This window comes from Rhinoraja longicauda, chromosome 12, assembly GCF_053455715.1.
Source record: "Rhinoraja longicauda isolate Sanriku21f chromosome 12, sRhiLon1.1, whole genome shotgun sequence".
Lineage (NCBI taxonomy): Eukaryota > Metazoa > Chordata > Chondrichthyes > Rajiformes > Arhynchobatidae > Rhinoraja > Rhinoraja longicauda.
The window spans coordinates 9,694,379-9,719,903 of NC_135964.1; the positions used below are offsets into that span (position 1 = coordinate 9,694,379).

Here is a 25,525-nt window from a genome sequence, read left to right on the forward strand (position 1 = left end):
GTATATTGTCACCGAATAACAGACTTGAGAAATTCCCTGTGATATGAACAGAGAAATATTTATTTTACAGCTCAATTTTTTTTAAACATAGTGGCTGACAGCTTCACCCACGTGCTTTTAATTAAATAAAAAGGCATGATTTGTGACATTTCCCAGATAAGTGACAGATTTTAAATTGTCTTCTAACCTCATTAATGATGGCCAGATTGTTTGGTGGTTTAACTGTTTGGTGTCTTCATTAACACTTGCAAGCTTCTGGCACAGAAACAAAGAACTTCAGATGCTGGCAGATGCTGATACACAAAAGGACACAAAGTGCTGGAGTAACTCAGCAGGTCAGACGGCAACTTAGAAGAACATGGATAGGCGACGTTTTGGGTCGAGACACGTCTGCTGATTTTGGGGGGGGGGGGGGAGAAGAAAGCTGGAAAAGGGGAGAGGTAGCACAAAGCTTGCATGGTGATAGCAAGGTGGGGTGAGGGGTTGATGGTTGTAACAAAGGCCAAAGATGAGAATAGAGAATGTAAGGTTCTGGAGGTTCGAAGAGCTGTGGAATGTGAAGCCAGAGGGAGAAAAGTGTGTGTGTGTGTGGGGGGGGGATTGGAGAGGAGAAATAAGCAGGAGTCCAGGTAGGCCACATGGGAGGGAAGGGAGGGGGAGAGAGGGGGTTTGAGGGTGTGGGGTTAGTTGGAAGTTACCTAAAATTGGAGAATTCAATGTTCATACCATTGGGTTGTGAGCTGCCCAAGTGGAATACAAGGTGCTGTTCCTCCAGTGTGGCCTCACTCTGACAATGGAGGAGGCCCAGGACAGTAAGGCCCGTGTGGGAACGGGAAGGGGAGTTAAAATGTTTAGCAACCAGGAGATCCTGTAGGCCTCTGCTTGGATACCTTACAACTCAATGTTACGTACTTTGAATTCCCCTTCCTCCCCCACCCTCTCCTCTCTAACCCCCATCCCTCTCTTGTGTCCACCTGAACTCCCACCTATTTCTCCCCACCAAACATAAAGACAGCTTCTTCCCACGAGCAGTAGCTCTACTCAACAGCCAAAAGTCTGCAACCCCTTTTCACTCTGCTTCTTTATTTCCACATGTTTAAATTACCATGTTTTATTTTTAATTGTCTGCTGCAGTATATCGTGTCTTTACCATGTGCGAGCAAAGCGTCAAGTCAAATTCCTTGTATGTGTACACACTGGGCCAATAAAGTTTTATTCTGATTCTGATGTAAACCACCCCCGCACGCTATTTTCCTCCCTCTAGCTTCACAATCCTCAACTGTTCAAACCAGTCTCACCCCTTCTGTTCTTATCTCTGGCCTTTTGTTCCAACCATTTGAATATCAATACTCTCCCTTGTCTATGTCGAATGATTACCTACCATGCTTTGTCCTGCCTCTTCCCCTTTCCTGCCTTCTATCCCCCCCCCCACAATCAGTCTGAAGAAGGGTCTCGACCCAAAACGTCGCCTGTCATGTTCTCCGGAGATGCTGCCTGATTTGCTGAGTTACTCCAGCACTTTGTGTCCTTTTGTGTCAGCATGTGATGACAAGCTTGTCCATACAAAAAGCATCAGAAGGATTTTAATCAGGGAGAATCTCTTTCTACTGGCAAGTGAATCAGTCACTAGAGTGCAGAGATTTAAGGCAAATGCCAAAGAGTAGCAAAGGAGGGATGAAATTTATTTTAACAATAATTTGCTCTGAGCCGGACTGGCCTGCCAGTATGATACAAGGTTGAATGAATAACATGAAGTGGATAAATAGTTATGGAAATATTGATGGCCAATGTGGCAAGAGTAGTGGAAAGAGAATGCCTTTCATAATTCAGGTCTATAAACCTATTGTGTTGCATGCCGAACTGCCCCAAAACATGGTTAGGCCACTGACTGATGAGGGAAAGTCTTGTGCAGTTGAGGGCAGCCAGTTCCGAGCATCTCGACAAGGCTTACATATCACTCAGGGACTTCACCAAAATAAATAGAGGCTCATAGGGTGGCTGCTTTATAGCGGATGCAGCGCCAGGGACTTGGGTTCGATCCCGACCACGGGTGCTGTCTGTACGGAGTTTGTAAGTTCCCCCCAGTGATCGCATGGGTTATCCCCGAGATCTTCGGTTTCCTCCCGCACTCCAAAGATCTACAGGTTTGTAGGTTAATTGGTTTGGTATTAATGTAAATTGTCCCTAGTGTGTGTAAGATAGTTGTTAGTGTGCAGGGATAGCTGGGCGGTGCGGACTCGGTGGGCCGAAGGGCCTGTTTCCGTACTGTCTCTAAACTAAACTAAACTCGAGCAGTTTAAATCAAATCCGAGCTTGGGAAGATGGGGGTGGGGTGGGTGGGTGAAGGTGAGGGAAACTTATACTATGCCCTCCCACAATTGACTGGGACCATCCACTTGTTGTGCCACGGCTTATGGTTGCATTCAATCAAAACCTATGAGGAAGGTAGAAGTTTGAGTCTCCTGCCTTTGGTGACACTCTGCATCTTTTGGACCAGTGTTGATGTAAACCAGCTCTTCTTCTATCCAAGGGAATAAAAGAAGGCAGAGATACCTGTGTCATAAGGTCATTAATGATAGGAGCAGAATTAGGCCATTCGGCCCATCAAGTCTAATCCACCATTCAATCATGGCTGATCTATCTCTCCCACCTAACCCCATTCTTCTGCCTTCTCCCCATAACCCCTGACATCTGTACTCATTGAGAACGTATCTATCTCTGCCTTAAGAATATCAATTGACGGCCTCCACAGCCTTCTGTGGCAATGAATTCCCCAGATTCAACACCCCAGACTAAAGAAATTCCTCCACATCTCTTTCCTAAAGGAACGTCCTTTCATTCTGAAGCTATGACCTCTAGTCTTAGACTCTCCCACTAGTGGAAACATCCCCTACACATCCACTCTATCCAAGCCTTGCACTTGGCGAGGAAGTCAGCCTGAAATACTTTGCATTGAGCTGATGGGACCTAGTGTAATATCTCATCTGAAAATTAGCCGCTCTATCCGTGTGGGAAACCCTATCCCAGTGTTGGTCCTCAAGGTTCTTGAAGGAGCACCTGGAGACTCAGAGGTGAGAATGCCACCTGCTGAGGTCAGATGTATTGAGGGCTCATAAGGAAAATTGAAAAGCACGGGAGACTGACAGTAAATCCTTGATCTCTCATTATGGTTCACTTACATTGGCCACATGATACACAGAGACGCCATCCAGTTTCTAGGCAGGTGACTGTAATGAGTGGAGTCGTACACACGTCGTAATGCAACACACATTTATTACAGTCCACTTACAGCATAGATCTGCAAGACTTCACAGTGACTAACAGCTACTCCAACTGCCCTACGTAAGCAAGCTCTTGGTAATATATATCGCATATTGGGCGGAGCAACTACTAACAAGCGCTACAATTGGTTAGTAGGAAATAACCAATCTACATCTTTCCTTGTAGAAACAAAATAAAGCATAGATACGTGGAAACATGGTGGCTAAACACTATAGTCACCAATTTTGCTACAAATACACGTTTTCAACGTAGTGGGAGCGCTGGAAACCAGATTGGAATAATAAGGCAACGAATGCTGGGGAATTTGAAAAACGACAGCGCTTTCAAAAATAATGAGCAGTGGTCTGAATTTCTGAGGAGAATGGTGTTAACACCAATGTGAAAGGGAGGGATAGAGCCCGTGAGATGGGAAAAAATATAAGGCATCTTGACTAGGTAGGGGCACTCATAGGAAGAGAATTTGGACGATCAGGTTTCATGAAAATAAGGTTGAGTGAGCAGCTTGGAGGATCTCACTGGAAGATGTTTTTTTGGGAGGGTGTGACTGGAGATGAGAAAGCAAAGAGAAAACGATGGGCTAAGTAAAGAAGGGATCCAGACTGGATGATCTTAACAAATGATAGAAACATAGAAACATAGAAAATAGGTGCAGGAGGAGGCCATTTGGCCCTTCGAGCCAGCACCGCCATTGATTGTGATCATGGCTGATCATCCACAATATGGAGGATAGATACAAAAAGCTGGAGTAACTCAGCGGGACAGGCAGCATCTCTGGAGAGAAGGAATGGGTGACGTTTCAGGTCGAGACCCTTCTTCAGATATGATAAGGAGGACTCGAAACCAAGGAAGAATAACAATAAATGGCAGGTTATTCGGCAAGAGATTTGTAGTTTGTTCCCAAAGTAATTATCTTCAGAAAATCAAACTATCCATGTGAAGTCCCATGTAGTTTAGATAGCAGACAACTTGAATAAGAAATTCTAAGGCGGAATAGCAGGGAGCTAATGGAAACAAATTCAATTATTGTCATTCACTGATTATGTTCACCATTCTGTTACTGCAATTTAAAATGTTAGCAGTTTAACAAACATGTAGCACTGCTGTAAAAAAAATAATTGTTTGTTATGTTACTAAATAATCGGAAAGGAATAGAAAGAATATGTACTTGAAAAAAGTCTATTAAAAAAAATGGGGCTATTTGGACAGTTCTTCAAAAATCTTGTATAGCAGTAATGGGACGAATGATATCATTTGTGCTACATGGTTCTCTGTGGATGATATTGACCTTGCTTAATGGAATAAATAGCTGGGAGTGGGTCAGGTCCTGTTTTACACTTCTCTTGCATTGGAATCAACTTTAAAGAATAAATGGATCACCCGTCCACAATTAACCTGTAGTTGTGTAGGAAGGAACTGCATATAGACTCTAACCAATACTTGTGTTCCTTTTAGGTAAATCCCCTTTTTTTTAAATTGTAAAACAATCCAATGTAATCGAATCAAATAGAAAGTTTAGTTGACTTTACTTGAGTTTAGAGATGCAGCAAGGAAAGAGGCCCTTCAGCCCACTGAGTCCGTGCCGACCAACAAGCATGCATACACTAGTTCCATCCGACACTCTAGGGGCAATTTACAGAAGCCAATTAACCTATGAACCCGCACATCTTTGGAATGTGGGAGGAATTTAGAATTTAGAAGGATGAGAGGAGATTTTATCGAAACGTATAAGATTATTAAGGGGTTGGACACGTTAGAGGCAGGAAACATGTTCCCAATGTTGGGGGTGTACAGAACAAGGGGCCACAGTTTAAGAATAAGGGGTAGGCCATTTAGAACTGAGATGAGGAAAAACTTTTTCAGTCAGAGAGTTGTGAATCTGGAATTCTCTGCCTCAGAAGGCAGTGGAGGCCAATTCTCTGAATGCATTCAAGAGAGAGCTAGATAGAGCTCTTAAGGATAGCGGAGTCAGGGGGTATGGGGAGAAGGCAGGAATGGGGTACTGATTGAGAATGTTCAGCCATGATCACATTGAATGGCGGTGCTGGCTCGAAGGGCCGAATGGCCTCCTCCTGCACCTGTTGTCTATTGTCTATTGAAACCGGAGCACCCGGAGAAAACCCACATGATTACAGGGAGAACGTACAAACTTCGTACAGTAGTCAGGTTCGAATTCAAATAGACGGAATTAAGTTGTTACCCAGTCAATTGCCAAACCATACCATGCCTTTACATGCTATTTACACAAGACAGGCTACTAGTTACATCATATATAAAAACACAATTAAATAATTACATGCTTTACAAATTAAAAATCATATTTACATGCTCTCCAAAGTTAGGCGTGCAGAGGTATTTATATTTTCTTGTTTTATTTTCTTACATTTGAATGCATTAATTCCAATTACCTGCATATGGTAAGTCAAGCTTCCCTTTTAAAACATGGTGGGCTGGGTTTTTTGTGCTGATTTTCCTCTTAAAATGGGATATCAATGGTTCAAAGGTCTTTTATTGTCACATGTACCAATTAAGGTACAGTGAAACTCGAATTACCATACAGCCATACAAAAAAAAAGCAACAAGACACACAACTACATAGAAGTTAACATAAACATCCACCACAGTGGATTCCCCACGTTCCTCACTGTGATGGAAGGCAATAAAGTCCAATATTCTTCCCACATATTCTCCCGCGGTCGGGCCAGTCGAACCATCCGCAGTCGGGGCGATCGAAGCTCCCGCAGCCGGTGATCGAAGCCCCTGCGTCGGGGCGATCGAAGCCGGGGCGGTCAACGCTCCTGCGTCTGGGCAATCGAAGCTCCCGCGTGGGGCGATCGAAGCTCCTGCGGCTTGGAGCTCCCGAAGTCGGTCTCTAACCAGGGGCCGCGAGCTCCACGATGTTAAAGTACGCAGGCTCCCTCAGTTGGAGCTCCAAGGTCGATCCCCAACAGGGATTGTGAGCTCCACGATGTTAAAGCCCACAGGCTCCCGCCTTTGGAGGTCCCGAAGTTGGTCCCCAGCAGAGGCCGCCAGTTCCTCGATATTGGGCCTCAGTGCGGACGGAGATACGACGTGGAAAAAAATCGCATTTCCGTCGAGGTAAGAGATTTTAAAAAAGTTTCCCCAACCCCCACAGTCCCCACATAAAACAAACTAAAGAACACTAAAACATACATTTAACACATACTAAAAAAACAACAAAGAAGGAAGGGACACGCAGACTGTTGGCGAGGCAGCCATTGCTGGTGACACCCGCTATCAGGGGGAGAATTATAAAATCACGTGGCAAAAAGACTGACCAAGGAGGGTGTAACTAGTGCCTTAGCAGAGATATGATCATCCGTTTTCTAACAACATCAATAACATACAATAACATAACAAATTAATATTTGAACTTTCATAGTCATAGACAGAATGGAATGGGCTAATCGGCCCAACTTGCCCATCCCTACCAAGAAGTCAATCTATGCTCGTTCCACCTGCCCCACTCCCTATAAACCTTTCCTATCCATGTACCTGTCCAAATTTTATTTTAAATGTTGTTGTAGCACCTGCCTCAACCACCTCCTCTGGCAGTTCAGTCAATATACATACAGTCATCTGTGTGAAAAAGTTACCCCTCAGGTTCCTATTAAATCTTTTCCCTCTCACCTTAAACCAAGGACCTTTATTTTTGATTCCCTACTCTGGGTAAAACACTCTGTGCATCTACCTTCATGATTTATACTCCTCTGGAACATCACCACTCATCCTCCTACACTCCATGGAATAAAGTCCTAGTCTGCCCAGACCTCTCGCCATCAAGACCTGGCAACATACTTGCAGGTCTTCTCTGCACTTTTTCCAGCTTAACAACATCTTTACTAAAGTATGGTGACCAAAACTGAGCACAATACTCTAAATATGGCCTCACCAACGTCTTCTATAACCGTACCATAACATCCCTAATTCTGTATTCAATACATTGAAGGCCAACATGCCAAAAGCCTTCTGGACCACCCTATCTACATGTGACGCCATTTTTAAGGAACTATGTACCTGCACTCCTAGATCCCTCTGCTCTACAACACTCCCCAGAGCCCTGCCGTTCAATGTGAGGGTCCTACCCTGGTTTGACTTCCCAAAATGCAACAACTTGCACTTAGAGTCTGATGAGCGGTCCAGATCCGAAACGTCACCTATTCCTTTTCTCTAGAGATCCTGCCTTGCCCGCAGAGTTCCTCCAGCATTTTGTGTCTATCCACACCTTGCACTTATGTGTATTAAACTCCATTAACCATTCCTAGGGCCACTTGCCAATCTGATCAAGATCCTGTGTATTTTTTGAGAGCCATCTCTACGAAACCACCCTTATTGGTGTGATCTGCAAACTTACTAATCATGCCCTGTACATTTTCATCCAAATCATTGATATAAACCACAAACAGCAATGGGCTCAGCTCCAATCCTTGAGGCACCACCACTAGTCACAGGCCTCCAAAGTCCGATAAACAACCTTCCGCCATCACCCTCTGCTTCCTTCCATGAAGCCAATTCTCTATCCAGTCGGCCAGCTCTCCTTGGATCCCATGCAATATAATATTTCACAGCAGCCTACCATGTGGAACCTTATGCACCTTTAAAAAATGTTTTTGGAATACCGAACACTGCCAATTATCAATAAAGGTGTTGAGTTAACAATAGTTTAAAAAAATGTACCAATATTCATAACAGCTAACTGCTGGAAATAAGTTGTGATAATGACGTTGAAGTGCCCATTAATGTCATGAATCTTTAGGTGGAAACATAATATAAACCTGCTGTTAGCAGCAGGAAGGGATATCAGTGAGCCCAGTGAATCCACAAGCCATGTATGTATTGGAAAGATTTGACGTGATACATAACACTGATCCTTCGGAGTCTCCAGAATCAAAGGAACTGCCAAATCCTAATTATATGAATAAACAAAGTCTCTATTTGCAATTAGACATAAACAGTTGTTGCACCAATTCACTTTATTTTCAGTATTTATTTCAGCAGTATCTTTCATTATCAATTCCAAAATGGCCACTTTCTTAGTTTTTTGGAAGCAGCCCATGCCATCACACAAACCAACCTCCCTTCCTTTGATAGACACAGAATGCTGGAGTAACTCAGCGGGACAGGCAGCATCTCTGGCGAGAAGGAATGTGCGATGTTTCGGGTCCAGACCCTTCTTCAGACTGGTTAGAGATAAGGGGAAAAGAGAGATGTAGACGGTGATGTGGAGAGATAAAGAACGATGAATGAAAGATATGCAAAAAAGTAACGATGATAAAGGACACAGGCCATTGTAAGCTGTTTGGCAGGTGAGAATGAGAAGCTGGTGCGTCTTGGGTGAGGGAGGGACAGAGAGAGAGAAGGAATGCCGGGGCTACCTGAAGTGAGAGAAATCAATATTCATACCACTGAGCTGTTGACGTTGATAAAGTCCATGAGTTCTGCATGGGTGCAGGAGGCAGGCATAGCTGGGGCCCATGCGGATGCCCATAGCTAGGCCATGGACTTGGAGGAAGTGGGCGGAGTCAAAGGAGAAGTTGTTGAGGGTGAGGACCAGCTCCGCTAGTCGGAATAGAGTGTTAGAAGAGGGAAATTGGATGGTTCTGCGGTCGAGGAAGTAACGGAGGGCTTTAAGGCCTTCCTGGTGGGGGATGGAGGTGTAGAGTGACTGAACGTGCATAGTAAAGATGAGGGAGTGGGGGCTCGGAAAGCAGAAGTCATTAAAGAGACGAACGGCATGCGAGGTATCTTGGACATAGGTCGGGAGAGATTGGCCAGAGGGATAGGATGGAGTCGAGGTACATGGAAATCATTTCCTTGGGACTCCCTTCCATTGACTCCATTTATACCTCATGCTGCCTCGGCAAGGCCAGCAGCATAATCAAGGGAGAGTTGCACCCTGGCCACTCCAAATTCTCCCCTCTCCCTTTGGGCAAAAGGTGTAGAAGTGAGAAAGCGCACACCTCCAGATTCAGGGGCAGTTTCTTCCCAGCTGTTATCAGGCAACTGAACCATCCTACCACAACCAGAGAGCAGTCCTGAACTACTATCTACCTCATTGGTGACCCTCGATTTATCTTTGATTGGATTTTACTGACTTTACCTTGCACTAAAAGTTATTCCCTTATCATGTACCTGTACACTGTGAATGGCTCAATTGTAATCATGTATTGTCTTTCTGTTGACTGGTTAGCACGCAACAAAAGCTTTTCACTGTACCTCAGTACACGTAACAATAAACTAAACTGAACTGAACTCATTTTTTCACCAATTAAATTAAAGTCATACATTGTCACTGAAAATTTGCATGTAGATCTAAGGAATGAAGGATGAAGGGTAAAGTCTAATGACACATTTCATCACAAGCCATGTGAAAAAGGACAAAAATATGTCATATCACAGATGTGCCAAACATCATTTGCAGTTTTGGCATACAGTCAAAAAAAAATTATGTTACTTTGGAGAAATTCCAGTGTTAATTTTCAATCCAAAATAACTTTTCTTACTCCAGACCATGTAAGTAGGTTACTTTATTTAGAGACTACAAAGACTGAGGAGAACTGATTAAATAATTGGAAGATACTTAGAAAGGTAGCACAGCTGGTAGAGCTGCTGTCTCACAGTGATGGGGACACAGGTTCGATCCTGAACTCGGGTGCAGTCTGTGTGGAGTTTGCACGTTCTCCTTGTAACCGAGCGGGTTTCCCACAGGTGTAGGATGGAACTGCAGTCGCTGGTTTACACCGAAGATAGACCAAAAATGCTGGAGTAACTCAGTAGGTCAGGCAGCATCGCTGGCGAAAAAGAATAGGTGATGTTTCGGGTCGAGACCCTTCATCAGACTGAGAGTCAAGGAAACCAGACATATGAAAAGGTTCAGAACAAATCAGAGCCAGCACTGAAGACCCAGGAAAGGTGGAGCCCACAATGGTCCATTGTTGGCTGTGGACGAGGTGATAACGAAGGGATACGAACATTGAAACTAGCAGGATGACTGGGGTGGGGGAGGGATGGAGACAGAGGGAATGCAAGAGTTACTTGAAATTAGAGAAATCAATATTCATATTGCTGCTCAAGTGCAATATGAAGTGCTGCAGGGGAAGGTACCTGGAGAGGGGGTGGTTCGGGTGGGAAGGGACGTGCTAACCAGGGAGTGGTGGAGGGAATGGTCTCTGTAGAAGGTGGATTGGAATGGAGATGGGAAGATGTGACTAGTGTTGGGATCCCGTTGGAGGTGGCACAAATGTCGGAGGATTATGTGCTGCGTGTGACAGCTGATGGGGTGAAAGGTGAGGACTGGGGGGACTCAGTGGAGCTGTGGGATATCGAGGAGACCCTAGTGAGGGCCTCATCTATGATAGAATTAGGGAGCCCTCATTCCCTGCCTTGCCCTTCACCTTAATAGGAACAAGCATGCCCTTGACTCTTGTTGGCACACATTTAAAAACATCCCACTTTCCTGATGTCTCTTTCCCTTCAAACAACCTGTTCCAATTAACTTGAGTGAGTTCCTGTCTTCTACCTTCAAAGTTGGCCTTGTCCCAATTTAGAATTTTAACTCGTGGTAGATAAGTGCATAATAAGTACATAATTCCTTCAAAGTGGCATCACAAGTGGATAGGTTGGTGACGAAGGACTTTGGCATGCTGACCTTCATCAGTAAAAGCATTGCCCAAAGACATAAGGACATTATCTAGCAGTTGTATCAGACGTTAGTAAGGTCAAACTTTGAGTACTATGTTCAGTTTCAGTCACCCAGCTATTGGAAAGATGCCATTAAGCTGGAAAGAGTGCACAAAAGATTTACAAGGGTGTTGCCAGGAGGTGAGGGACTGAGGTATGGGACGGGTTGGGCAGGCGAGGACTTTATTCCACGAAGTGTAGAAGACCGAGGGGTGATCTCATAGAGGTATATGACATCATGTGGGGCATAGATCAGGTGAATGTATGTAGTATTTTACCACGGATTAGGGAACCACGAACTAGAGGGGATTGGTTAAAAGTGAGAGGGAAAAGATTTAATACAAACCTGAGGGGCAACTTTTTCACGCAAAATATGGTGGGTATATGGAACAAACTGGCAGAGGAAGTTGTTTCAGCAGGTACAATTACAACATTTATGGACCATTTGAACAAGTGCATGGACAGGAATGATTTAGATGGATTTGGGTCAAATGCACACACATGGGGCCAGCGTAGATGAGCATCTTGGCCATCAGGGACAGGTTGCGCCAAAGGGCCAAAACACCTGTGTAAGACATCATGCTGAACAAGAGGGTCTAAAGAAAAATTCCAACCCAAAACATCGTCTGTCCAATTCCCTCCAAAAGTTGTGGCCTGACCAGTTGTGGCCTGACCAGTTGTGGCCTGACCAGTTGTGGCCTGACCAGTTGTGGCCTGACCAGTTGTGGCCTGACCAGTTGTGGCCTGACCAGTTGTGGCCTGACCAGTTGTGGCCTGACCAGTTGTGGCCTGACCAGTTGTGGCCTGACCAGTTGAGTTCTTCCAGCACCTCTGTTTTTTTGCTCGATTCCAGCATCTGCAGTCTCTTTCATTTGTTTAAAGTAGAGGATACATGGACTTGAATAGCCTGCTTTTGATTGTTCTGCTCTGTAAACTTACTAACTCTAACGTGATTAAAAAGGGTCTCGAACCAAAACGTCACCTATTCCTTTTCTCCAGAGAACCTGTCTGACCCGCTAACTTACTCCAGCTTTTTGTGTCTATCTTGAAGATTAATAGACTTCCTGGTGCAACATTAATGGCTCTATTTCACATTAACTCACGGAGACGTGCAACACGGAAACAGTCCCGTCGGGCAACTTATTCCATGCCAACCCATTTACACCAGACCTGCATTTGATCCCATTTCTTTTTCTCCCCAAATTCTCATCAATGTGTGGGTGGCTCAGCAGTTGAACTACTGCCTCACAGCGCCAAAGACCCGGGTTCAATCCTGACTACGGGTGCTGTCTGTACGGAGTTTGTACGTTCTCCCTGTGACCGCATGGGTTTTCTCCGGCTGCTCTGGTTTCCTCGCACATTCCAAAGATGTAGAGGTTTGTAGGTTGATTGGCTTTGGTAAAAATTGGCCCTAGTGTGTAGAGTAGTGCTAGTGCACAGGGATCGCTGGCCGGCACAAACTCGGTGGGCCGAATGGTCTGTTTCCGCGCTGTATCTCTAAACTAAACTAAACTCCCTCCAGATTTTACTTCTCACCGACATGCTAGGGGCAAATTTCAGTGGCCAATTAACCCACGGACCTGTATGCTTTTGGGACATGGGAGGAAACTGGAGCACCTGGAGGAAACCCACACAGTCGCAGGGAGAATGTGCAAACTTCACACAAACAAAGCAGGTCTCTAACATTGTGAAACAGTGGCTCCATTAGTTTCCCCACTGTGTTGCCCCTTTGAACAAAATTGGGAACAGAATTTCAGAATTGAGCTTCTAATTATTTACTGATGTAGTAAAACAGGGATTAAGTTATGGATCAGTCTGGACTACTTGCATAAGTTCAATCCACAGCAGCTAAACGACCAAAATTCAAGAAATTAAAAATATTGTAAATTAAAACCAAGTCTCAGAGATAGTGAACTACATGATTGTTGTCAGCGCATATTTGATTCACGTGATCCTCAAAGAGGAAACTTAACCTGCTCTTGACTATTTATAGATCCATGAATGAGGCTGGGTGTTAACTGCCTGTTGAAATTGTCCTATAAGCCACTTTAAGTCAATTAAAGATGTACAGTAAATGCCAGCTATACCAGCCTTGTCATTGATGCCACAAGCTGCAAATGAATTAAAGGCAATAGAACCAATTTAAAAAGTTTGAAAGAAAATATTGTTTTAGTTTGCTTTTCTTTCTCTAAACATTCCTTTTCTCAATGTGTGGGAAGGAACTGCAAGGGTGTCAGGGGTTGTGGGGAGAAGGCAGGAGAATGGGGTTGAGAGGGAAGGATAGATCAGCCATGATTGAATGGCAGAGTAGACTCGATGGGCCAAATGGCCTTATTCTGCTCCTATCACATGAGCATGAACTTATGCAGATGCTGGTTTACATCAAAGATAGACACAAAATGCAGGATTAACTCAGTGGGACAGGCAGCATCTCTGGAGAGAAGGCATGGGTGACAATTTAGGTTGAGACCCTTCTACAGAACCTTCTTCTACAGTCTGAAGAAGGGCCTCGACCCAAAACATCACCCGTTTCTTCTCTCCAGAGGTGCTGCCTGTCCCGCTGAGTTATTTTGTGTCTCTCTTCATTATCTGAATGATTGGTTTGACCATCTCCAAGATGGCACCATGGTGTGATTTAGGTGACCGTCTGTAGCCGGCACAAAGGTGCAAAGCTCCGTTTTCATCATGGAGAGGGCAGGCTACACTCAGAGCAGCATCAAGTATGTTTAACTTTATACCTGAGGAACTGTGACCATGTGGCGTTTGCTGTGGTTCCTTCTGCTAGGAAGCAGACAGTAAGTCCTCTCTAGGCCCTTAAGGTTGCATTTTCACGAGGAGACCGACATTGAAACCTTACACTTCCATTAACAAAACCTATCCAAATTCAGGAGCGTTCATGTTCTGATTATTTGTCAGGCAGCAAAATTCAAAGCCAGAGGGGCAAATCTGTCCTGCAGTGGGGAAGGAGATCAGACAGGTGCTCGAGTCTCATTTGCACATCAAATGCCTACCTCAGGCATGAGCACTGTGACTCATCTAAAGTATGCAAGGTAGCACACTTGTGGCTTGTGATGAACGTGACCATTAGGAGATCTGTGCAGCTTCATGTCTAAACCCAAGGATTATTTTTCCATGACACTCCCTCAATGGATTATCCGAAAAAAATAGTAAAATAATACATTATTATTATCAGTAAAAAAATCAGTTCAGATCACATTATCGGCCAAATCTCACCCTGTCATCAACAGTAAAGGCATACATTTGCTCAATGCCAATAATCTATCCCACTATCAATTGACATCATGCCTTCAAAACAGGCAGTTAAAAATGTGTATAATCACCAAAGATAGACACAAAATGCTTGAGTAACTCAGTGGGACAGGCAACATCTCGAGAGATTTATTCACAAAATGCTGGAGTAACTCAGCAGGTCAGGCAGCATCTCGGGAGAGAAGGAATGGGTGACGTTTCGGGTCGAGACCCTTCTTCAGACTGATGTCAGGGGGGCGGGACAAAGGAAGGATATAGGTGGAGACAGGAAGATAGAGGGAGATCTGGGAAGGAGGAGGGGAAGGGAGGGACAGAGGAGCTATCTAAAGTTGGAGAAGTCGACATTCATACCACCGGGCTGCAAACTGCCCAGGCGAAATATGAGGTGCTGTTCCTCCAATTTCCGGTGGGCCTCACTATGGCACTGGAGGAGGCCCATGACAGAAAGGTCAGACTGGGAATGGGAGGGGGAGTTAAAGTGCTCGGCCACCGGGAGATCAGTTTTGTTAATGCGGACCGAGCGCAGGTGTTCAGCGAAGCGATCGGCGAGCCTGCGCTTGGTTTCGCCAATGTAGATAAGTTGGCATCTAGAGCAGCGGATGCAATAGATGAGGTTGGAGGAGGTGCAGGTGAACCTTTGTCTCACCTGGAAAGACTGTTTGGGTCCTTGGATGGAGTTGAGGGGGGAGGTAAAGGGACAGGTGTTGCATCTCGTGCGGTTGCAGGGGAAAGTGCCAGGGGTTGGGGTGGTTTGGGTAGGAAGGGACGAGTGGACCAGGGAGTTACGGAGGGAACGGTCTCTGCGGTACGCAGAGAGGGGAGGGGATGGGAAGATATGGCCAGTGGTGGGGTCCCGTTGTAGGTGACGGAAATGTTGGTGGATGATATGTTGGATCCGCTGACTGGTGGGGTGGAAGGTGAGAGCGAGGGGGATTCTGTCCTTGTTGCGAGTGGGGGGAGGGGGAGCAAGAGTGGAGCTGCGGGATGTAGAAGAGACCCTAGTGAGAGCCTCATCTATAATGGAGGAGGGGAAGCCCCGTTTTCTGAAGAACGAGGACATCTCAGAAGCCCTAGTGTGAAACACCTCATCCCGGGCGCAGATGCGGCGTAGACGGAGGAATTGGGAGTAGGGGACCGGGTGGGAAGAAGCAGGGGACCGGGTGGGAAGAAGTGTAGTCCAGATAGCTGTGCGAGTCAGTGGGTTCATAGTAAATGTCCGTCACTAGTCTGTCTCCTGTGATGGAGATGGTGAGGTCCAGAAACGGGAGGGAGATGTCAGAGATAGTCCAGGTATACTTAAGGGCAGGATGGAAATTGGAGGTGAAGTGTATGAAGTCAGTGAGTTCTGCATGGGTGCAAGAGGTAGCACCAATGCAGTCGTCGATGTAGCGGAGGTAGAGTTCGGGGATGGGGCCAGTGTACAAAGAGGCAGGCCTCTGGTTTGGAGGAAGTGGGAGGAGTCAAAGGAGAAGTTGTTGAGGGTAAGAACCAGCTCTGCTAGCATCTCGAGAGAGAGAAGGAATGGGTGACGTTTCGGGTTGAGACCCTTTCCTCTCAATCAACTTACCCTTCCTTATCTCAGGTCTCCCTCTCCCCTGACTCAAAGTCTGAAGAAGGGTCGCGACCCAAAACGTCAGCCATTCCTTCTCTCCAGAGATGCAGCCTGTCCTGTCGAGTTACTCCAGCATTTTGTGTCTGTCTTCGGTGTAAACCAGGATCTGCAGTTCCTTCCTGCACTTGTATAATCACAATGACTATTGTCCATACTCACTGAGGACAAATGTCAAGGCCAGGTAATTAATGTTAATCATTTTCCATCATTATGTGGATCAACTGCAGAGGGATTACTTCCAAGCTGTCTGGCTCTTTCAGGCAGACACTATTGTTGAATAAACTCCTTTACATGCAATTACCTTCATTATTCAGTCCCCTGTATTTACTGATAGAAAAGCTCCACTGAAGTCTTCCAGCGGCCGTTCAATGAACTCTCTGCCTCTCATTGCTTTGACTACTTACATTCAATCTGCCTACACACCATTTGCAGCACATTTGGAAGCATCACAGTGACAAAGTGGTAGAGTTGCTGCCTCACAGCGTTAGAGACCCGGGTTCAATCCTGACTCAGGGTGCTGTCTGTACAGAGTTTGCATGTTCTCCCTGTGACTGCGTGGGTTTTCTCCAAGGTGCTCCGGTTTCCTCCCACACTCCAAAGACGTGCAGGTTTGCAGGTTAATTGGCCTCTGTAAATTGCCTCTGGTGTGTGGGTAGTGGATGAGAAACTGGACTAGTGTGAATGGGTGATCGATGGTCGGCGTGATTGCAGTTCATGTTTATGTGTTTTGCTGTATTCTGTGCTTTGCAAGTTACATTTTGCACTCACTATCATTACGAAGAAAGTAAAATGATTAATACTACATTTAATTGTTTTTCAAATTGATTGACCTTGAGAGCACAGAAAGAAAACTCAGCAAAATTGTTAACAGGTAACCTGCACTTTAAAAAAACACTTATTTTATATTTTAGAAAACCTTAAACACCTACATAGTAAATATTTGGGATTTTTTTTGTTAAACTTTTTCCTTTGATTTTAGATTTTTAGATTTAGAGATACAGCGCGGAAACAGGCCCTTCAGCCCACCGAGTCCCGCGCCACCCAGCGATCCCCGCACATTAACACTATCTATCCTACACACACTAGGGACAATTTTTTTACATTTACCCAGTCAATTAACCTACATACCTGTACGTCTTTGGAGTGTGGGAGGAAACCGAAGCTCTCGGAGAAAACCCACGCAGGTCACGGGGAGAACGTACAAACTCCGTACAGACGGCACCTGTAGTCAGGATCGACCTGAGTCTCCGGCGCTGCATTCACCGTAAGGCAGCAATTCTACCGCTGCGCCACCGTGCTAATTTTGAGCTGTGCTAATGCAGCACAACAGCAGTGCTTTCTGCAGCTAACTGAATACTGAAAAAGAGACATTTTTTGTTTTTTGCAGCATCAATAAAACTCTTCACCTCACATAAAACACTTAATACTCTCCCAGCAATCTATCACTGTAAACACCATCTAAATAGACACAAAATGCTGGAGTAACTCAGCGGGACAGGCATCTTCTCTGGAGAGAAGGAATGGGTGACGTTTCGGTTTGAGACCCTTCTTCATACTGAGATTCTGGGGATAGAGAGACTAGAGATATGGAAGGGTGAGGTGTGAAAACGACAGATCAAAGCAGACAATGGTAACTCTAGTCCCCCCTCTCCCCTGACTCTCAGTGTGAAGAAGGGTCTCAACCCGAAATATCACCCATTACTTCCCTCCAGAGATGCTGCCTGTCCCGCTGCGTTACTCCAGTATTTTGTGTCTATCTTCAGTGTAAACCAGCATCTGCAGTTCCTTCCCAAACACTTTCTAAATTGCTGCGTAACCTTTCTTCAACTTATTGGGAGACTTTGTGAGTTGAGTTTCCAATTGATATCGAACCACCAGAATTTAATGCTGTGATTTAATGCTCAAAGGACATTAGGATGGGATTGCCTATAGAGTTTCAATTGAACTCTGCAGGTCAAGTGAGAAAAATGATCTGTGACTCCACAATGAAATGTCATCCAGGAATGCAATGAAATATCTGATCAAAAGTTCGGTTACAAAGGTAAAAGGATCATTCATCATGGTGACTTTATTCACCTAGGAAAAGATTAATGTCTCCTTCCTTGTCAAAAATGTGGTGATTAGTAATGTAATCTGTTTTGTGTGGTCACGGTGGCACAGCGGTAGAGTTGCTGCCTTATAGCGAATGCAGCGCCAGAGACCCGGGTTCGAACCCGACTATGGGCGCTGTCTGTACGGTCTATACGTTCTCCCCGAGACCTGCGTGGGTTTTCTCCGAGATCTTCGGCTTCCTCCCACACTCCAAAGGCGTACAGGTTTGTAGGTTAATTGGCTTGGTAAATGTAAAAAATTGTCCCTAGCGTGTGCAGGATAGTGTTAATGTGCGGGGATCACTGGGCGGCGCGGACCCAGTGGGCCGAAGGGCCTGTTTCCGTGCTGTATCTCTAAACTAAACTAAACTAAATTAAAAACATAAATATGACAGCAATACAATAGAACTGAAATTAATCCAAATACATTCCTAGCATTATATTTAAAAATGCCAATAACGTGTATTTATATAAAAACCATAGAATATAAACCAGTGCCGCACAGGAACGGGCCCTTCGGCCCACTATGTTTTGCCGAACTTGATGCTGAATAAAACTGGTCTCATCTGTCTGCACATGATCCATATCCCTCTCTTCTCTGCAATTCCATATTCCTATCTAAAAGCTTAAACGCCACCACAATGTCTGCCTCCACCACCACCCACAGCAACACTATGTTCCTGGCGCCACCACTCTCAATGCAAAAACATGCCTTTCACATCTCCATTATACTCCACCATACCCTTTTGCCCTCTTGTGGTGTTCATTCCCACCCTGGGAGAACGGATTTGTGTGTTTGCCTCAAGCCTCCTCTTTGATTCACCACTATTCTACTTAGTTACCATATTAGTGCTCTCCTGAAGAAGAGAGCCAACTCAGTACAAACTAACTCCCCCCTCCCCCCCTCCATTCACAATCCTCCCTCTGGCTTCACAATTCACAACTCTTCAGTCCTTTTGGCCCACGCCTTAGGTTTTAATCTCTGACCTTTGCTCTCTGACCTTTGCTCCAGCTATCTGCCTATGTCTACCCATGCCCTGCCTCTCCTCTCCCCCAGGTTTCTCATCCCCTTCCACCCCTGCCCCGGAGTGAAGGAATAGGTGCCATTTCGGGTCGAGACCCTTCTTCAGACTGATGTCTTCAGTCACCTATCCATGATCTCCAGCAATGCTCCCTGACCTGCTGAGTTACTCCAGCACTTTGTGTCCTATTTGTAAACCAGCATCTACAGTTCCTTGTCTCTGCCAATTAGTTTGTAGTTCTTGGTCACTGTGTGTTGAGATGGCACCCATGTACTTAACTTAATAACCTTGTAGTCAGTGGAAGCTATTGAACTGCTTAGGTTTTAATATCGATGAGTTCAGAACTAATTGGTTCTTTTTCATAACACTCCCATTGTGGATTGTCACATGCAAAGTTGTAGATTAATAACGTACTTGAATGAAAATAATTGGCTTGTGTCCAGTCCCCTGCAATGTTAAAACCAAAATATTAACTCGAATGGCACAGTGGCGCAGCGGTAGAGTTGTTGCCTTACAGTGGCAGAGACCTGGAGGCAATCCTGACTATGGGTGCAGTCGATATGGAGTTTGTACGTTTTCCGCATGACTACCTGGGTTTTCTCCGGGTGCTCCAGTTTCCTCCCCCATCCCAAAAGATGTGCAGGTTTGTAGGTTAATTGGCTTCGGTAAATTGTCCCGAGTGTGTAGGAGAGAACCAGTGTATGGATGATCACTGGTCAATGTGGACTCAATGGGCCAGTGTGTCCATGCCGTATGTCTCTAAACTAGAGAACCAGTGTATGGATGATCACTGGTCGATGTGGACTCAATGGGCCAGTGTGTCCATGCCGTAGGTCTCTAAACTAGAGAACCAGTGTATGGGTGATCACTGGTCGATGTGGACTCAATAGGCCAGTGTGTCCATGCCGTATGTCTCTCAACTAAACTAGATTTGTTTTTTTCTCTGCAAAGTGGTGAGGTGAATGGTGCCAAATGACCCAGTGCTACCATGAATAGTGAGATGGCATCTTTAGGAAGTGAATGGGTGGTCGCCAAGGATAGGAAATAATTAGAGGTAATAAATGACCTGATAAAAGACATTAGCTGATTTGATAGGACACTGAAAGACTTGATTAAGCATGTACTGTAATGAATTTGCTTCTTTTGCCTTAGTTATATCCTTATTAGCATGGCATTATGTAGAGAATGTGTGTGCTCTTTCGTAGTGTAGAGGAAACCATGCAATATGACTACAAAATGCCACTGAGACCGCTATTTAATGAACCTTAAAATGATCATGTCTTGAATAGTCCAACCTAAACAAATCTAATTAAAAACATAAAGACAGCGAAGCATCTCCAAATTTTGTGTGACATTGTCATATCATTATATCAGTTTAGAGTTTATTAAAATGTCAGCACCATAATGTAGCACTGGGAGTCTAATCAGCTTACTGTTTCTCGAACATTCGAATGATGGATTGAAGGTAATTCTGGACACGAGGGAGCTAGTTTAGTTTAGTTTAGAGATACAGTGCAGAAACAGGCCCTTCGGCCCACCGAGTCTGTACCGACCAGCGACCCCCGCACATTAACACTAGGGACAATTTTTCCATTTACCAAGCCAATTTACCTACATACCTGTACCTTTAGAGTGTGGGAGGAAACCAAAGATCTCGGAGAAAAGCCACGCGGTCACGGGGGGAACGTGCAAACTCTGTACAGACAGCACCCGTAGTCGGGATTGAACCCGGGTCTCAAGCACTGCAAACGCTGTAAGGCAGCAACTCTACCGCTGCGCCACCATGCCACTCTCAAATAAGAACAAATGAATAATTCAGTTAAATACAAAGCACACTATTCCAAGAACCCTATGTGTTGCACTGAACTCTTCCAATAAGCATCACATTCACCATGTCAAATGGCTATTTCAATTCAATATGCACCAATAAATACTTGAAAATAAGGTGTAAAAAATCTATATTCATAGTTTCACTAAATTCAATGGATTACATAAATTCATATGTTCATAAGTAATAGGAACAGAATTAGGCCATTCGGCCCATCAAGTCCTCTCCGCCGTTCAATCACGGCTGATTGATCTTTCCCTCTAAACCTCATTCTCCTGCCTTCTCCTTATTACCCCGACACCTGATTGCCATGTTAACCTGTTGGTAATCAATGCACCAGAAGTGATGGCTGAGAGAGTTGTTTACAGAAAAATAGATCTTTAGTTGGTAATGTTCAGCAAAATCCTTGTTAACAAAGAGTAAACAGAATATTTTGTCCTTCATCAAAACCTGACGTTTGTTCAAAAGCCACCAGTTTGATTCATGTAATTTTGTGCTGTGATTAAATATGTTGAATCTTTGGCAGCCATCAAAGAAGCATAATATATAATCTTCCTTACCAAAGGTCTTACGTTTAATGGTACAGTCGTCTGAGTGATTAGGTGACAGACCATTGCTGGAGTCAATTCCAGCAGAAAAGTACCATTAAATATAAAATATTGTCTATGCCTGGATATTCACAGAAGTGGCACAAAGCCACAAGTCAGATATATTTTAGAAATATCATGTAATTAATCTCCATGTATTAATAACCCTTAAATACTTCAGTTAAATAGCGGTAAACTGTAAATCACTTTTAAAAAGGATGGAAATAAATTGCATTTAAACAATGAATTGCAAGCATGATGTTGGTATTTTCACAAGTGCCCTGTTAGCAACAAGAACATAACAATCAGAGAGGGTCTGATTCCAAAGATAGCATTATAAACCAGGCAATAATGAATTTGGTACGTTTGAAAAGGAGGTGCATTGTTTGAACATAATTCCCTTTCATCTGCCTTCAATATAAACATGCATATTGCTCAGAGGTTCTCCTTTCTATTTTCCAAACAGAAGCAGCTCAATTGCTTTACTAGATCACTACTAAAACATTGGAAACTTAATTGATGAGCGACTAAGTGCCTCCATTAAATGATAGTGTAGTGTCAGCTCCACCCTTTTATACTGTGTCCATGCGCCTAATCCATGTGTCCATGAGCACCATCACTAAGTAGAGACCATTCACAATGCCCAGCTATTTAATCTGATTAACTAACACATTGGCTGCATGGTGGCGCAGCTGTAGAGTTGCTGCCTCAGCGCCGGAGACCCAGGTTTGATCCCGACTACGGGTGCTGTCTGTACAGAGTTTGTACGTTCTCCCCGTGACCTGCGTAGGTTTTCTCCGAGATCTTCGGTTTCCTCCCACACTCCAAAGACGTACAGGCTTGTAGGTTAATTGGCTTGGCATAAATGTAAAAGTGTAAAATTGTCCCCAGTGTGTGTAGGATAGTGTTAATGTGCGGGGGTCGCTGGTCAGTGCGGACTCAGCTAGGCCGAAGGGCCTGTTTCCGCGCTGTATCTTGAAACTAAAATAAACTAAACATTGGGTTGTGTGTTTCAAGTGGTAGTTTCGAACCAGAAGTTGCCCCTTGTCAAAATATCAGCTCAAATACTTCACGAATAAGCCCAAGTATCTCAGATTTAATATTTCTCAGTATGGCTTGCAAAAAAAGATAAAGGGAATTGATGAAGAGTGGTAAAACGAACATCTGGACATTTTGCAGAACATGAACCATTGGGCAGTTGGAATGCTGCTAAAGTGAGTACACTCTGTATGGCCCTTAAATTATTCCCGTAATACTTTATGATGCTGGAATGATATTTCCTTGCAACAGAGAACTACCCCAGCCAGGCCTATTCCAGCAAAGCCAAATGTCATAGACAAATGTCATAGACAAATGTCATAGACAAATGTCATAGACAAATGTCATAGACAAATGTCATAGACAAATGTCATAGACAAATGTCATAGACATAGAAATTCTTCCAGACAATAGACAATAGACAATAGGTGCAGGAGTAGGCCATTCGGCCCTTCGAACCAGCACCGCCGTTCAATGTGATCATGGCTGATCATTCACAATCAGTACCCCGTGCCTGCCTTCTCCCCATTACCCACCCACCCCCACCCCCCATAGCCATGGAAGGATCAGTATGACAAGGGTTAAGATTGCTGTGCAGCACAAAGACCTTTGGGCATCCTTTGACGTACACCACAAGCTTCTTGAGAGGCCTCCCTTGATGTACCGCACTGGATTCCTGCCATTCTTGAGAACCATCCTATGATGTGCAGCTCCTAGTCCTTGAGAGTTATCTTTACCAAGGCTAAATTCAAGCAGAGGATTGAAATGGCATGACATTTTTATTAGATATTAGTGTGTTTAAGAATGGAGTTGGATTGGGGCTACAGTGAATGCAGCCAGTATGGGTCCTTAAATTGTTCCTGTAATTCACTTCAATGATGTTGGAATCATATTTCCTTGTCACAGAGAAGTCACCTCGGCCAGGCCTATTGCAGCAAAGCCCGATGATGTAGCTAGGAGCTCTGAAACCAAAATATTCTTTTCCATTAGAAAGCTGGGCTTTACTGTGCTTATTCTTGAATCAAACTGAGCTTGCCGTAAAGTTTATGTAGCAAATGGAAATGTAAGCCTGTTGAGTGAACGCATCTTTTAAGATAATTTTGAATTTGTTCAGGACTACAGGGTGAACATATTCCTGCGACAGACATGGAATGATCCACGGTTAGCCTACAGCGAATATCCCGATGATTCCTTGGACCTGGACCCTTCCATGTTGGACTCCATTTGGAAGCCCGATCTGTTCTTTGCCAATGAAAAAGGGGCCAACTTCCATGAAGTGACAACGGATAACAAACTGCTCCGTATTTTTAAAAACGGAAATGTTTTGTACAGTATAAGGTAAGAGTTGGTCATCCGCGAATGCTTCAGTTCCGTTCATGTTTTGCCGTGTGTTGGGTTCGTTTATGTTGACTAGCTGCTGATGTTAACTATATCAGTGGGGACCGCTGCCACCCTGAAGATTGCCGAACGACAGGTGAATTAGGGCGGCACGGTGGCGCAGCCGGAGGGTTGCTGCCTCACAGCGCCAGAGACCCGGGTTCGATCCCGACCAAGGGTGCTGTCGGTACGGAGTTTGCCCGTTCTCCGCGTGGGTTTTCCCCTGGAGCTCCGGTTTCTCCTCACACTCCAAAGACCTACAGGTTTGTAGGTTAATTGGCTTGGTAATATTGTAAAAGGTGTCCCTAGTGTGTGTATAGGATGTTGTTAAAGTGTGGGGATCGCTGATCAGCATGGACTCGATGGGCCGAAGGGCCTGCTTCCACGCTGTATGTATAAACTAAAAGCTAAAGGTTATGGGTTCATTTGTGCTGACTGTCAAAGAAGGCGTTTAACTTGGCAGTGAATATACTACACAACCCAAGGGAACTTATTTTTCCATTAATTGATGGAAGGATTAAATGGGAATCCAGAAAAACAATACTCAAGGAATTCTAGTGGTCTCAAACTCACTGCCTGACAGGGTGGTGAAAGCCTTCTGCAGAATTAAAAGGGCCTGAATGAGCTCATAAGAACCATAAATACAGGTCTATGAATTAAGATTTGGAAAGGAGGGATTAACCTCAAAGCCTTGCCAGGGTTTTAATTACAACTAACAAGGATAAATGGGGAAAACTATTCATAGCAACAGCCGGTCACGGTTGTCCAAGTGGTGTGAGATTTGATCACAGCTTGAATGAGGTCCATTTGGAGTGTCTCACGAAGGAAGTGTAGAAGTGAGTTGGCCCTCACAAGCACCTTGCATCCTACACCTCTTTTGTCCACCAAGTTCATTCACTCTCACCAAGCCACACGCCGCCTGCTTCTTACAGCTGGTTTGGAGTTACAGTGCGGTCAGTATTAATTCATAAACCTGTATTTGTGGTTCTTATGAGCTCATTCGGGCTTTTTAAATTCTGCTGAAGGCACCCTGTCAAGCAGTGAGTTCCAGACCACTATAATTCCTTGAGTATTGTTTTTCTGGATTCCCATCTAATCCTTCCATCAATTAATGGAAAAATATGTTCCCTTGTGCTGTGTAGTCACACAGATCAGCGATCCCCCCACACATCCACTATCCTACACACACTAGGAACAATTTACAATTATTCCAAGCCAATTAACCTACAAACCTGTACGTCTTTGGAATGTGGGAGGAAACCGGAGAACCCAGAGAAAACCCACGCAGTTCACGGGGAGAACGTGCAAACTCCGTACCAACAGCGCCCGTAGTCAGGATTGAACCTGGGTCTCTGGCACTGTAAGGCAGCAACTCTACCGCTGTGCCACCGTGCCGCCCCTGGTAAGCTGATCTACTGCTCAAGGAGACCAGGATCTGAAGAAGAGTCTCAACCTGAAATGCCACCCATCCATGTTCTCCAGGGATGCTGCCTGACCTGTTGAATGACTCCAGTATTTGGGGGTATTTGTGTGTGTCCAACCAATGAATTGTAGCAGGGTTTACACATTAACAGTTGGTCAGAAGAATGTCTCAGGCCATTGGTCTGTTGAAATGCAAACTTAATGTATACTTAACTAGTAATACTTGCTCTGATTTTGATTAGTGCAGTGCCATTGTGCAAATGACCAAACAAATCAAATTTTCATAATTTAATAGCAAT

General features: G+C 44.6%; 1 protein-coding gene across 10 annotated transcripts in view; it reads left to right on the top strand.

Moving 5' to 3' along the window:
* glra2 (glycine receptor, alpha 2) overlaps nt 1-25,525 on the top strand; it is a 195,685-nt gene that overhangs the window by 84,838 nt on the left and 85,322 nt on the right. For all 10 annotated transcript variants that reach the window (XM_078408991.1, XM_078408990.1, XM_078408988.1 and 7 more), the window contains one exon: nt 23,542-23,765. In XM_078408991.1, the coding sequence (XP_078265117.1) occupies nt 23,542-23,765 (224 nt within the window). The remainder of the gene's footprint in view (nt 1-23,541; nt 23,766-25,525) is intronic.